Source organism: Plasmodium knowlesi (assembly GCF_000006355.2).
Source record: "Plasmodium knowlesi strain H genome assembly, chromosome: 14".
In the NCBI taxonomy this organism is placed as follows: domain Eukaryota; phylum Apicomplexa; class Aconoidasida; order Haemosporida; family Plasmodiidae; genus Plasmodium; species Plasmodium knowlesi.
In genome coordinates this window covers 935,113-948,280 of record NC_011915.2, presented here as the reverse complement: position 1 = coordinate 948,280, position 13,168 = coordinate 935,113, and the positions used below count along the sequence as shown (strand labels likewise).

General features: G+C 35.3%; 4 protein-coding genes across 4 annotated transcripts; 1 reads left to right on the top strand and 3 right to left on the bottom strand.

Moving 5' to 3' along the window:
* Positions 1–210: 210 nt before the first annotated feature.
* PKNH_1421600 (conserved Plasmodium protein, unknown function) lies at positions 211–2,169 on the bottom strand (the record flags this gene model as incomplete). Its single annotated transcript, XM_002262068.1, has 1 exon — positions 211–2,169. One exon carries the CDS (start codon positions 2,167–2,169, stop codon positions 211–213), a length of 1,959 nt encoding a protein of 652 aa, XP_002262104.1.
* Positions 2,170–3,945: 1,776 nt separating this feature from the next.
* On the top strand, positions 3,946–4,844 carry PKNH_1421500 (RNA-binding protein, putative; the record flags this gene model as incomplete). The annotated part of the gene is made up of 4 exons (XM_002262067.1): positions 3,946–4,081; positions 4,255–4,401; positions 4,512–4,573; positions 4,806–4,844. The coding sequence occupies 4 exons, from the start codon at positions 3,946–3,948 to the stop codon at positions 4,842–4,844; spliced, it is 384 nt and encodes a 127-aa protein (XP_002262103.1).
* A 725-nt stretch (positions 4,845–5,569) lies between these two features.
* Positions 5,570–7,241, bottom strand: PKNH_1421400 (dihydrolipoyllysine-residue succinyltransferase component of 2-oxoglutarate dehydrogenase complex, putative; the record flags this gene model as incomplete). The annotated part of the gene is made up of 3 exons (XM_002262066.1): positions 5,570–6,684; positions 6,901–7,003; positions 7,212–7,241. The coding sequence occupies 3 exons, from the start codon at positions 7,239–7,241 to the stop codon at positions 5,570–5,572; spliced, it is 1,248 nt and encodes a 415-aa protein (XP_002262102.1).
* Positions 7,242–8,802: 1,561 nt separating this feature from the next.
* Positions 8,803–13,017, bottom strand: PKNH_1421300 (conserved Plasmodium protein, unknown function; the record flags this gene model as incomplete). The annotated part of the gene is made up of 1 exon (XM_002262065.1): positions 8,803–13,017. The coding sequence occupies one exon, from the start codon at positions 13,015–13,017 to the stop codon at positions 8,803–8,805; it is 4,215 nt and encodes a 1,404-aa protein (XP_002262101.1).
* Between the last annotated feature and the right edge of the window lie 151 nt (positions 13,018–13,168).

Here is a 13,168-nt window from a genome sequence, read left to right as displayed (position 1 = left end):
TGTCGCCCCATATGTCCACATTTTTAATGCGAACAAAATTTCCACTTTATGTGTAATTTATTTTCTATGTACCTGTTCCGCATGTTGGAACTTTTTGTATTCATTTAAGAAGTTACCCTTCCTGTTCTCATTATGCATGGGACCTTTCACATGTTCCATTTGTCGATTAATAAAAGGAACCTTTTCCCTCTTTTAATAATTGTCCCGCATTTAGCATAGTTGTATGAGAATATTACTGTCAGGATAATTCTGAGTCACATCCACTTCTGCATTTGAAGCCAAAACGAGCAAGTTGTAAAATATGATGGAGATGTTTTTGTCAGAAATTTTTTTCACAGGAAATATGCGATCGAATTCTATAACATTAGAACACTTTGTACTTATTTTGTGCAAATAATTTTTCAGTTTAATTAATTCTTCATTATATTTATATTCCGAACATGTGAAGGATCTCCTACTCACTAGTTTGCTGGAGGGGACACTGAGAGAGTCCTTCAAAGTATCACTGAAATTGTATACATCTTTGCAGTCTTTTGTTCCATTTTTGTTTTTATGTTCTCCCTTTGCTTCTGATTTTCTGTGTTCATAATTTTTCCGGGGGAACCCACTCATCCTGTCAAAGTTGTAGTCCATTTCGTCCAAGTTGTAATCCATTTGATCGTAGCTGTTACGGAACGAGCCACTGGAGTATCTTTTCCCTCCCTGGTTTTGCGGCAACTCACTCTTTAAAAAATATTCATCATTAAAGTTTACTCGTAATTGATCAAAATTTAGGTGGTTCTTCTTTTGTTCATTTTTCCTTTCGTTTATAGAGGACACTGTTGATTTAGTGTGAAGCAACTTAAAGTTGTTTGGTTGCATGTTGATTTTTTCATTTTGTATCACCTCATTACCGAATAAGTTGTAAACATGCTTCCTTGTGTCAAAGTTTATGAAATTCTTGGCTTGTTCATACGAATGGAAAGAGGAGGATATTGAATTATCACTTGGACCATTTTTCACATCATTGTATAGAAGAAAAAAAACATAACTCCCCCTTTTTAAATGGGTACTAAATTGATTATCTGATTTTTGCCTTTTGTTCATTTTGTTCTGTTCCCATATGTTATCCCTCAAAATGGTGTCCTTATCGATTTGTGCAAATATTCTTTTGTTCTTCTTTTCTTCCTCCCGCGCGTGGTTTTCCCTTCCTTTGCTATTGTCCTTACGAAAATTGTTACCACCCCCAAGGTGGCCATTACCCAAATTATTGGATACCTTCCCATGCGGAATATTCCCACTGAATAGGAGACTACTGTTCAGGATACTAAAAGAGAAGTTCTTTTTGTTCAGAGTTTTACTCATGAGTAAACTATCATTGGAGTAGTTATTTCTTTCTGCACTTGTGTGCCTTCTAATGTCTAACATATTATATTTCATGAACGCTGTATTGTTTAAGTTACTCTGCACGTTTCCATCTCCACTACTTTCCTTTGTGTTAATATTACCCATCCCATTGTTAATTGTGTACATATTATTAAATTTGGAGCAATCGAAGGAAGAGGTGTTAGTTAGCATATCTTGATATATCACGTTTTCATCATTTGGGATGTCTTCATTTTCAAAGTGGTAGTCGTTCTCATACAGTTCGTTGTTTTCTTTCAGCATTAGATCGTTTATGTCTGCTATGTTTCTGTTCTTGTTTAGGTATTTGGCTTTTTTCCTCCTGAAAGTACCGTCATCATGGCCTCCACTGTAGTCGTTACCATAAGTTGTTTCTCCGTCCTGTAAAGATAGCACATTTTTTTTTGTCCTATGCCTTCTGTTCGCCCTGCACTTTTTTAATATACCATTTTGAAGCCTATATTCATTGATGCTACTGAATAAACACTTCTTATACATTGCGTAGAAATCAGTTAGTAGCACCTCTAGTTGCCTATGCAGAAAGATGGTTATCCCTTTAATTAATATTGCCGTTTGTTTAAAATTATAATTTCCATTTTTTATTAGCAACAAATTTTCGCTTAAATTGGTGTATCTCACTATTCTGTCACTGATGGAGTTTTTTTTAAGAATTACTTTACCCCGATACAAGTTGCTGCTGATGCCTATGAAATAGATGCATCCCACTTTGGTGGACTTGTCGTAGATCAGCAGGTTTTTCTCTCCGTTCGTGTTCGATGCATTCATTTTTCTTTATTTTGGATGTGAGGTTTAGGGGGGGAAGAAGAAGAAGAGGGTCACGCACAGCAGCGTTGTCTTAAACTCCTATAGAGAAAAGCCTTTCCCGCAGGAGAAAAAAAATTTATGGTGTGAAAACAGAGGCGGGCGAAACGTAAAGCGCCAATGTGGTTATGATTGCAAAAGTGGAGTGCAAGGGTGGTACAGGGGGAGCAGGTACGATTGGAAAATCACGAAATGATCACCTCTATGTGTGGGGGCTCTACAATGGCTCAGTTTGTTATAAATGCACAAGTACTGTTTTGCACCCATGTGAGCACTTTAACTTTTTACAAGCGAAAGGGAAAAAGAACGGACAAGGGAATAAACAAAAGGCACACGGTACTTTGACCTAGTTGTAGCACACGTTGTCAGAGAACAAGTTCTCATTTATAGATTAGTGAAATGGTGCAAAATATTATGTCCACTGTGTGCGTTGATAAGGCAGCGAGCGTAACAAGAACAAAAATGCGGCTAGCGCAACTTTACTGATGTTGGAATTATGTCAGTTGCTCATTTTGCAATATCTGCTCGTTTTTCTTTTTAGAAAAGTGTTGGCCCTTTGCCTTTATATACGTGTGTGCGTATGTGTAAAACTGTGTGTAAAACTGTGTGCATTCTTTTTCTTCCTCTCAATTTTAACGTGGGTCACTATGGTAGGCACATTAAGGATTTAAAAAGGCAGACACAATATTTTTCTGATGTGAAAAAGGAGCACATAAAAAAGAGTTATATTAACGCATCGACAATGGTGAAGAACGGCTCCTACTTTTCCCCCTTTACGGTTATTAATTTAAAAATTTACCTATCCAAAAATTTAATGTAATTACATACCAAGAATATTTTTTTTCAAGCTTTTTTGTGTTGATTTTTTATAGACAATTTTTTACACAGCTGTATTTTTTTATTTTATTTTATTTATTTTTTTTTTGTTCCCTCCTATAATTTGTCCTTTCTAGTGACAAAACAAGGATATATTTTTTCTCGCCTTCCTATATGCAACAACAAAAAAAAAAAATGAAGTTGTAAAGAATGATGTAGCTTTGAGGAGGATTTTCTTAGCCATTTTGAAAAATTCGTAAATGAACAAAAGGGTGACATTTTCGCTGGAAGATTTGCCGATTAGCTAACTTTTATAATTTAGTAGCCTCTAATTTGTTCGGAAGCATATTCACATATTTCCGTTGCACAATATGTATATGCATGTGTGAGAAGATTTCACGTAAAGGTTAATTTGTTGGCCTTTTTAAATTTACCATTTTTTTTTTTTTTTACTTTTTCTCCAAATGATGTTTTCCAATAAGGCGGAAAGTTGCATATAAAAAGGGATTATTTTCGTAAATAAAACGGAATGGATAGGAATGAATTTATGCCTACTAAAAAGTTAATTGTTAGCTTTTTCTTCCTCTGTATAGTAAAAAAAAAAAAAGTATTCTCTTTCTCTTCCACACGTGCAACAATTCGGTTTCTTCGAAAAGCAGTGTAAAAAGTATTTTTTGAAAGTTCCCTTTGTTAAGGGGGCCATAACGTTCCGCTTATTTTTAACCTCAGTTGTAACATCTTTTTCCCACTTCATCATTTCCAGTAAAGATGAATGGTTAATTTTTTTTTTTTTTCCTTTTCCAGCGCTTGTTTACTAACAATTTTGGCAGTTTTCCACACTGTTTGCTCTTTTCAAGGTCGAAAATGGCAACATGTTGCTAATTTTTTTCATTTAAAAAGTTTTAAAAAATAAAAGAAGCAAATATGAGTGATGATAACGCTACTGAGGTGCTGTATGTCGGGGGAATTGATGAGACAATAGACGAAAAGAGTTTGTATGACATTTTTTCTTCCTTTGGTGATGTAAGAAATATCGAGGTGCCTATAAATTTCGTTACAAGTAAGCGAGCGGAACTGAAAGCGGGAGACAGAGACATTTTATTTTTATCCCCTTTAGCCATTATGAATGTTTAATGTCTTAAATGTTCAAACCTTATCCTTTTTGGCATTTCCAAATGTGAGAAGGAAAAAGTAGATCAACCGGTACCACCGTTTCATTATTTTTCCCTTTAGAGAAAAATCGAGGATTCGCATTCGTAGAGTATGTGGAGAAGGATGATGCGAAGCATGCCCTATACAACATGAATAATTTTGAATTAAATGGAAAGAGAATTTATGTCAACTATTCCAGAAATAAGAAAATGGAACAGTATAAGCCGGGTAATCTTGCATCCTCCCGTGGTCTACACTTTTGCAAAGCAAATGTTGGCAATGTAATGCGAATGGTCATTTTTGCGTAATTCACATTTTTCCCTTTTCTTTTTTCGCAGTTTGGATAGACGATTTGTATAACCAGGAAAAGATGAAACAGATGGAGGAGGGGAATTCAAACGTAAGAATGTACATACAACCACTTTGTTTTGACTTTATGTCGCTTGTGAAGTTAGGCATGTAGAAGTTTCTATATCAGACTTGCCTTGTATCTTTCCTTTTTTTTTTTTTTTTTTTGTTCTCTATTTCATAATGATAAGTAGTTTTAATTCCACACGGTTGTGTGTGCCCGCCTGCGTGCATATGATTCGCGCACACGTAACCCATGCTGTCTTATGCATACCCCCTTGCAGCAAGTGGAAAACGTAGAGAAGGACCCCCCTGATGAATAATAAAACAGTGATTATGCTGGATGGTCTCTGTGCATTATGATACCTTATAACCTGTGGAACCAGATTTTTCTTCCTTCATAGGCATATCATTTTACGTCATTCATATTCCATGTTCCTTTTTTTTTTTTTTTTTTTTATTATTTTAACATCGTGGTAAATTTGATAGCTCTGAGCGGTTACACAACAGTGTTTGTTGCCGGACTAAAATATTTCATTAAAAAAATGTTAACTCAACAGAGTGGGGCTTTATTAAAAAGTTCCCCTTTTAAATAAAATCTTTTGAATAAATAATCCATTCGTTTTTTTTTTTTTTTTTTTTTTTTCTTTTTTTTGCAAAAATTATAAAGCGTTCACCTCCTGTTTGCCCTCTTTTCAAGGTGAACTCGTCATTTGGGGGAAATATTTCCTACTAGTAAATATAAACATCCCTATTACGTACAAATAGACATGTTCAAAAATACGTCTCGTAGTACCAAAGAACATGGACAACAGAGATAAAGGTTGTAAATTTAGTTAATAAAATTGCATTACATTATGAGTATACTACATTTGCACACAAGTATGCTAACTTGAAAAAAAAAAAAAAAAAAAAAAAAAAATAGGGGGAAGTTGTGCGGAATACTACGTGTATTCAAAGGTACACATATGTGAAGCACTTTAACACTACATATTGCATATCAGCATATACCAATATGACACACACAGTTGGAGTCCCGCTTAACAGACTAATCAATCAACATAAGGTTGGGGTTTTCTATATAATCCTTTATTGCGCTCAAAAATTGTACGGCATCCCTTCCATCCAGTAATCTGTGGTCATAAGTTAGGGCTAAATACATGATAGGTCTAATGACAATTTCATTGTTTACCACTACGGCTCTATCTTTTATTGTGTGCATACCCAGAATAGCTGATTGTGGCATGTTCACAATAGGTGTGCTTAACATGCTACCAAAAACACCTCCATTCGAAATGGTAAAAGTACCACCCGTGAAATCGTCTAACGACAATTTGTTGTTTCTAGCTTTGGTAGCTAACTCGGATAGAGCTAATTCAAGTTCTGATAATTTTTTATTTTGACAATCTCGAATAATTGGAACTGTTAATCCGTTGGGTGTGGCCACTGCTACGGATATGTCAATATAATTCCTGTACACAATTTCATCCTTATCGATGTATGCATTTACTTGTGGCATCTTTTTTAGAGCTAAGGTTGACGCATGCATGAAGAGAGACACGAACCCTAATTTGCATCCATACTTCTTTTGAAAGATATCTTTTAACTCACTGCGTAGGACTATCACTTTGCTCATATCGCATTCGTTAAATGTTGTTAGTAAGGCGCACGTATTTTGGGATTCCTTGAGCCTTTCTGCAATTCGTTTTCTTATTGGCAACATGCGTACTCTCGTTTCCGTTCTTTCACTGACGGGTTCGTATATCATTTTCCCGTTATTTTCTTCACTTACTCTTCTTTCGCTTTCTTTGTGCGCGACATTATGTTCCTTTTCACCACTCTCTTCTTCCTTTCCAGTTTCTTCACTCTCTTTCTCAGATTTGCTTTGTGTTATTCCTTTCTTCACTTCTGTTATGTGAGCAGGTGCCTCCACTGAAGTGTCTATTTCACATAGGGGCGCATCCACCAAAACGATTTCTCCCGCTTCCGCAAATATGTTTGAAAGCTCCCCACTGAATTGGGAGTTTATGTCGACGCTTACTTTGTCCGTATCGATAATGGTTATCGTTTCATCCATCTTAACATAATCGCCCACTTTTTTCTTCCATTCACTTATGGTACCTTCCGTAATGGAATCTCCAAGCCTGGGTACCTTTATCGTTTCTGCGTTTAATGAGGGAGAAAGAGCAATTAAGTACATAAACAAGGGTAGGAAAGAACACTGATGGCCTACAAACATACATGCACGTGTCCAGATAAGGTGCAAACAAGGGGCGGGGGAATCCCTTTTTTTATTACGATAATGGCATCAAATGCAGTTCGACATGTGTCTTAGAGAAAGATACAGTACTGTTATGTTCTGTGAAGATGTAAAATTACCTATGGAGAAGCATCTTTTAAATTTGGAATGGCATTTCACGGATTGTTTACACTCCAGGTTGAGGATCCTGCTAATCCCTTTAGCATTATAAAACAGGGGTTTCTATTAGGAAAAGGGAAAGTGTGTGGATGGGTGAGTTAGCCAAAAGTAGGGTATTTTTCTACGTCATCCATAAAGTACAACTCTCTTCTTTTGTTGAGGCTTGCAAAAAGGGTTAAGGGACACCAGTTCACACATATAACCATGTACGTGTTACATATGTATAGGCACATATCTTAGGGTGACCACATCAGTGATCATGTAAAATTACGTTCAATCGAAGCACAAGGTTCTGTGTCATCCTTTATAAGTTAAATTTATGATCGTGTTTTTTTCCTCCTTTGCAGAAATACTTCAAATCGAAATGACAATTTCAGTTTTATAGTGAATGTTCAATCCAAACTGTTAATCATCTTTCCTTCTCTGCATGTTCGCACGATGATTTATGTAAGCAAGGGGGGAAGAGCAAATGCTTAAAAATGACTCTTATGAGTAAAATTATTGTTCTTTAATGTTTACTTGTTCCTATGCTGTACTTTAAAAAAAAAAAAAAAAAAAAAAAAAAATGAACGAGGTATTTTTAAAAAGTATAATTAACCAATGTACAATTATTTCCGCACAAAATAACATATAAGCGGAAATACCGCACGTATGCACTGCATAATTTTTTCAGGTTGGGAACGGAAAATATTGAACCGCCGAAACGAACATCAGGCAGAAATTCTCCGTTTGAATGAACTACACATGTGCGTAAGAAGCTTAAAGCTCATTCCACATGGAAGACTAAATTAAAAGTTATGCCGAATAAGTCAACTTACAAAAGGGGGAAAAATAAAAATAGCGGTTTGAGCTTCGTTCGAAATGTTTCAAGTGTTACGTTAAGAATGTTTACAAATGCCTTGCGGAGTGAGCATAAATTTATGCAACAGAAAAAAAAAAAAAGAAGATAGCATAGATAAGGCAGCATAACACAGCGCAACAATATAGAGTTAGGCAAAACTAATGACGCTGAAATGTTACACATACCTCAACATGCTTATTCCCTACGCATGCTCACTCTGAACTGTGAAACCAAATGGAAACAAAAAAAAAAAAAAAAAAAAAAAAAAAAAAAAAAAAAGTAAATATCAATTATTTGGATATAGCAAAACAAGCTATGTATTTTTCCCCAGTGTTCTTTCAACTCGTAAGGCAAACAAAATAAAGGAGCGCATGTTCAATGATTGTTTAAGTAGGTACATACACATAAAAAAAAGAAAAAAATAAATAAGCCAAATTGCAATAATGCAAACACAAAAAATAAAAATCTGCATAGTTCTTATACACAATTGAGCTATTCATTGTAGATGTATGTGCTACATTCCATTTCCGTGACTTCCTCTTTTTTTTTTTTTTTTTTTTTTTTTTTTTCCTTCTTTATTGAGCATTGCCCAAATGAATACATAAGTAATATTAGGGGCTACCGTTTTAAGGTCGAGCTAGACATGTCCGTTATGTGCGTATCTTCTTCCATTTGAATAGTTCTGATGCTGCATTTTTATGTGCGTATTCGGGACCACGCCATCTACCCCGTGTGTGCAATGGAGGAGTGGAAAAAAATATATTTTTCCCCCATATGGTGATTACAAACATGTTTCAAGTGTAACCCATTCCTAAAAAGGATCAATGAATACGTAGCTACAATTTGTTTAACAGTGCCATGAGGATGTAATCACCTTCTTCCACTTTAATTGACATTTCGTCGATTTTGTCACAAAAAAATGCACACCAGTTGTTTATCTACATACGCTGTGTTACTTTCCTCTGTTCATTTTTACCTGACCCAGCTAGCCATTTGTCAATTTTTTACATTTTTTTTTTTTTTATTTTTTAAAAAAATTCATGAACGAATTTCTCTTCCCAAGTAAGCTAGTTGCCTCGGGACTTGTATGCCCATAAACGATGGTGGGAAAAGAAATGTCATCTTCAACATCGTTAAAGCCAGGTATGAAGGAAGCCACTTTTAGTGTGACCAACCATTTGCTAAAATTAACTGCATTAGATAGGGTAACAATTTTTATATCTTCCTGAGTGGTATCCAATTTATTTCTAATTTTAAAGGTGATTGTGAATTTGTTTTTATCATATAAAACTGTGCAGTTTTTTTTTTCCAGTATAAGGTCTGGTTTTAATTTGTATTTATCCCTATGTATAGCAATAATATTCTTTTTGCACAGCACAAAAGGTTTTCTTATTTTTTGAATTTTTTTCTTATTTAATGTGTGAAAGTTGTACTTTTCTATTTGCTCTTTAATGTTCAAGAAATCACGTGCTAATGAAATGGTTATATCGTATCGCTGCTCATATACGGTATCCCTTTGCATATATATTCGTATTTTCCTTATGTTTGGTATTACCACCAATTCTATTTTTTCCTTGTCAAAGGAAAATAAGGGCTTGTTGATTTCGTTATTTGGATAAATGTATATAAAATTGTTATTCACTCGGACTAAACTTTTTATGTCCAAGTTGTCAAATAAATTGATGGAGAATATGTGTTTTTTCAAATTCATGTAGGAAATGCTAACACTTTCTCCTTTTATAAAGCCACCGAAACGTAGCGCGTTTTTCCACCTATGGAATTCTGTTTTGTTTAAGCAGTCGAGAACAATTTTATCATTAGAACCTTTTGACGTTTCTTTTATACTAATTTCTCCATTCTGTTCATTTGCGTGTACATCACAAGAATCGCATGTAAATTTGATTATGGGAACAGAATTCTCGTTTCCGTAATCTTTATAAATTGATAATAATCCCTTTTCGATGACAACTACTTGGTTGTTTTTAATAAATTTATCCGCTTTCTCCATTTTTTCCTTGCCCGGTTCGGTCTTTGCGTCTGAGTCTGCATTAAATGATTTTTTTTCCCTTTCTTCTTTTTTTTCTTGTTTTTTCATTTTATCATAATCACTCTTCTGAATAACGTTAAAATTGTTGTTACCCAATTTGGATATAACATGGTCATACTTCTCCTTCTTGGGGTAGTGAAAAATGTAGGTCTCTTCATCTTTATTTTCTTCGCTCTTTATAAAGGTTAATTCTTGCGCGTTATCATCTCTCAATATCTGTACTTTTTCATTTGGGAATTTATAAGCGTTTTCATCATTGAAGCTCATTTGGTCCTTCTTAAAAGGGTTACCATCTTTGGATATGTAAAGTACATTTTCTTTTATATAGAACGTGTCTGCCATTTTGTCCGACATGTTCGAATTTGCCAGGATGGAATCCTTTCTATCCTCCTCGTCTTTCTCCAAATCTCGTTCTTTCTGTCCTTCCCACTCTTGTTCCCACTCTCGTTCTTTCGACCTGTAGCTGTCCCTTCCTACTCCCTTATCGATGAATCCCTCTCTTGGTATTTCCATTTTTGTGTCGCCTTCCTTTTCCCTCTTTGCGTCCATTTCTCTACTACGTGATTTGTCCATTTCTCTAAAGATGTCTCTTCCACCATCGTTGTCCCTATCTCTGACCCATTCTCCATTGCTCTCCTTATCCGGTGCTCCACCTCTGTGGGCCCCCCCTTCGCCCATTTTCTCCCTAGTATCATATTTTCCTTTCCCCGCGACTACCCCTTCCGATCCGTAAGAAGATACATCAGCGCTTTCCACATCTTCATCATCGTATGCACCTTTCTTGACAGATTCGTAAATTTGGTGCGAATTCTTCCACCTCATTTGATTTAGAATGTCCTGCAGGATACCCATGCATCCTTTACTCTTTGGCAAAATAATATGCTGATCTTTAAACTCATTAAAATAGAGGGTGAACTTATTATTTTTATAATCCATATGATAATGTTGGCAGTTAATATAAGTCTTTTTACTGTTAAAATTTTTAAGCATTAGATGATTATTTTGAGAGCTTCTTTTTATTAGTACATTACTACATAAGTAAGGTATGTTATTACCATTTCTATCAATCCCACTGGGAGTAAATATGTTTACAGTAATTTCTTGGTAGGACGAATTTAGTTTGTTGCAATATGAAGCTTTCTCCTGTGGATCATTTACACCTTGTGTTTTGTTCTCATAATAATTTTTGTTTAATTTTCCCACGTAATCATTCTTGTTTTCTTCCTCCCCTTGAAATTTGTCCATTTCATGTTTCATAATCCCTGCGTACTGCAAAGCGTAGTACATTCTCAGTGATTTATCGTCGTCCTTTATTAAAAAATAATGCTTCTCTGGAATGTTGTCGAATGATATATATTCCAACATATACACCTGCCTGTTATAAAATGTCTTTACATTTTTAACATTCTTATTTTTTAGAACGTACACTGGTTCTTCATCCCCTTTTTTGTTATATAAAAATATTTCTTTATTTGTTATTCCTATGAATTTTTCTTTATATCTCTCAAAATTTAACAGCGCCTTTTTATTTCCTATATAACTCCCTTTGTTCTTTATATGGTTGATGTTATCTCCATCTGTGTTACTTTCTGACTCGTCGCTAGTGCCTCCTTTTTGATGTCTCCGTTTGGCGCTGGGTGTATGGGAGTTCCCCTGTGAGTCTATTCCCGTGTCATCGTCGCTTTTGCTATTACTACTTTTATCATCACTGCTTGCGCTAACGCCGCTTTCGCTTTCCCCACCTTCACCATTATCATCTTCATCATCATCATCACTGTGTGTGTCTTCCTCGCTGGTGATCTCTTCACTTGTGCCGTGACTCGTGTCATCACTAATGGTGGTTGTCTTGTCCCCATGACCGCGCTGTGCATCGCCGTCATCGTCTTCGATGGAACTGTCTTCCGACCGTGCTAATTTATGCTTTGGACCAACTCCCCCCTTTTCCTTTTTTTTCTTTCCCCATTTACTTTTTTTGATTGAAAAAGGAGAGTGAAGAATCCTGTCATTTTTTTTTTTCTTCTTCTTCGTCTTCTCCCTCTTTTGTTTTTTCATTTGTCTCTTATCCTTTTTGTTCTTTCTTAAATGTGTCTTTTCTTCTAGTGGGTTGTAAGAACTGACATCTGACAATTGGCCGGAGTCCTCCTCGGACTCGGTGGTTAAGCTGAAAAAATGTTTTAGTGATTCATTATTAGTGCGCAATAATTTGTGTTCCTTGTTGCTTTCAAGAAAGTGCAAAACACTGGAGGAAAAGAAAAAATCAATTTTATTATCGCCAGATTTCTCATACTGAATTTTGTTTAGCGTTTCTAATATTTTGTTAAATAAATTTTTCTGTTCCTGTGATTGCATTAAATTTAATTTTAGTAAATTTTCATCGTAGATCATCCTTTGCTGTATATTTTTTTCAGGACTTATATGCTTCAGTATGGTTACCTTATTCTCCATTTGTGTTGAAAGACCCGGGGGGCAATCTTGAATAGTCTTTACTTGCATATATTCATTTAGCGCCTTACTATTTCTATCTCTGACATAATCATTCTGTAAGGCTAAAACAACGGGGGGGGTAAGAGCCTTTTCTTTGTTCATACAGCTAATTATTTTGTACAACCTCTGGATTTCATTTTTCTGTTTTTCGTTTTGTTTTTTATACAAATGTAATTCGGTCTCAATTTGTATTAAGCATCTCTTGGTGATGTGCAATTCCTCATTATTATTTTTATACAAATTTAAAAAATTTTCACTCTCTTTTTCATTATTTAAACATTCTTCTTCCTTTAGTTTTTCCTTCTTCCAGTTTTTACACATATCACTTCTCATCATGTTAAGTGTATTTGTTAGATTTTCTTTTTCCTGTAACAACAATTCGTATTCATATTTTCTTTTTTTCAAAAGGTTGTTTAATTCCTCCAGGAGGGTGTCTCTTTTGAGTAGTTGCTTTTCCAGTATGTTGATTTTTTGAAGAAATTCATTTTCTTTACTTAGTTGCATATCCAACATCATGTCGTTTTCTTTTTTTCTGTTTAGTTCCAACCTGAGGGTTTTATTTTCTTCGTCGTTTTTCAGGGCATTTTTTTGCAGTTCTTCGCTGCTGCTTCGCAGCTCCACGAGCTTCTTCTCCAGCTCATTGATCTTGTCTCTCTGTCGGTCGATTATTACTTCTGCGTAATCAAGCACGTTCCTTTCCTCCATGGTGGCCGCTGTTGATGATGATGCTATTACCTTTTTTTAAATGCCCGACGGAAGTTCTTGCGAAATAGAAGATAGCTTCTTTTTTTTTTTTTTCATTTAATTCATTGGGCGGCTTGCTATCTTCCACGGAAAAGTGCTAACAGTGCAACGT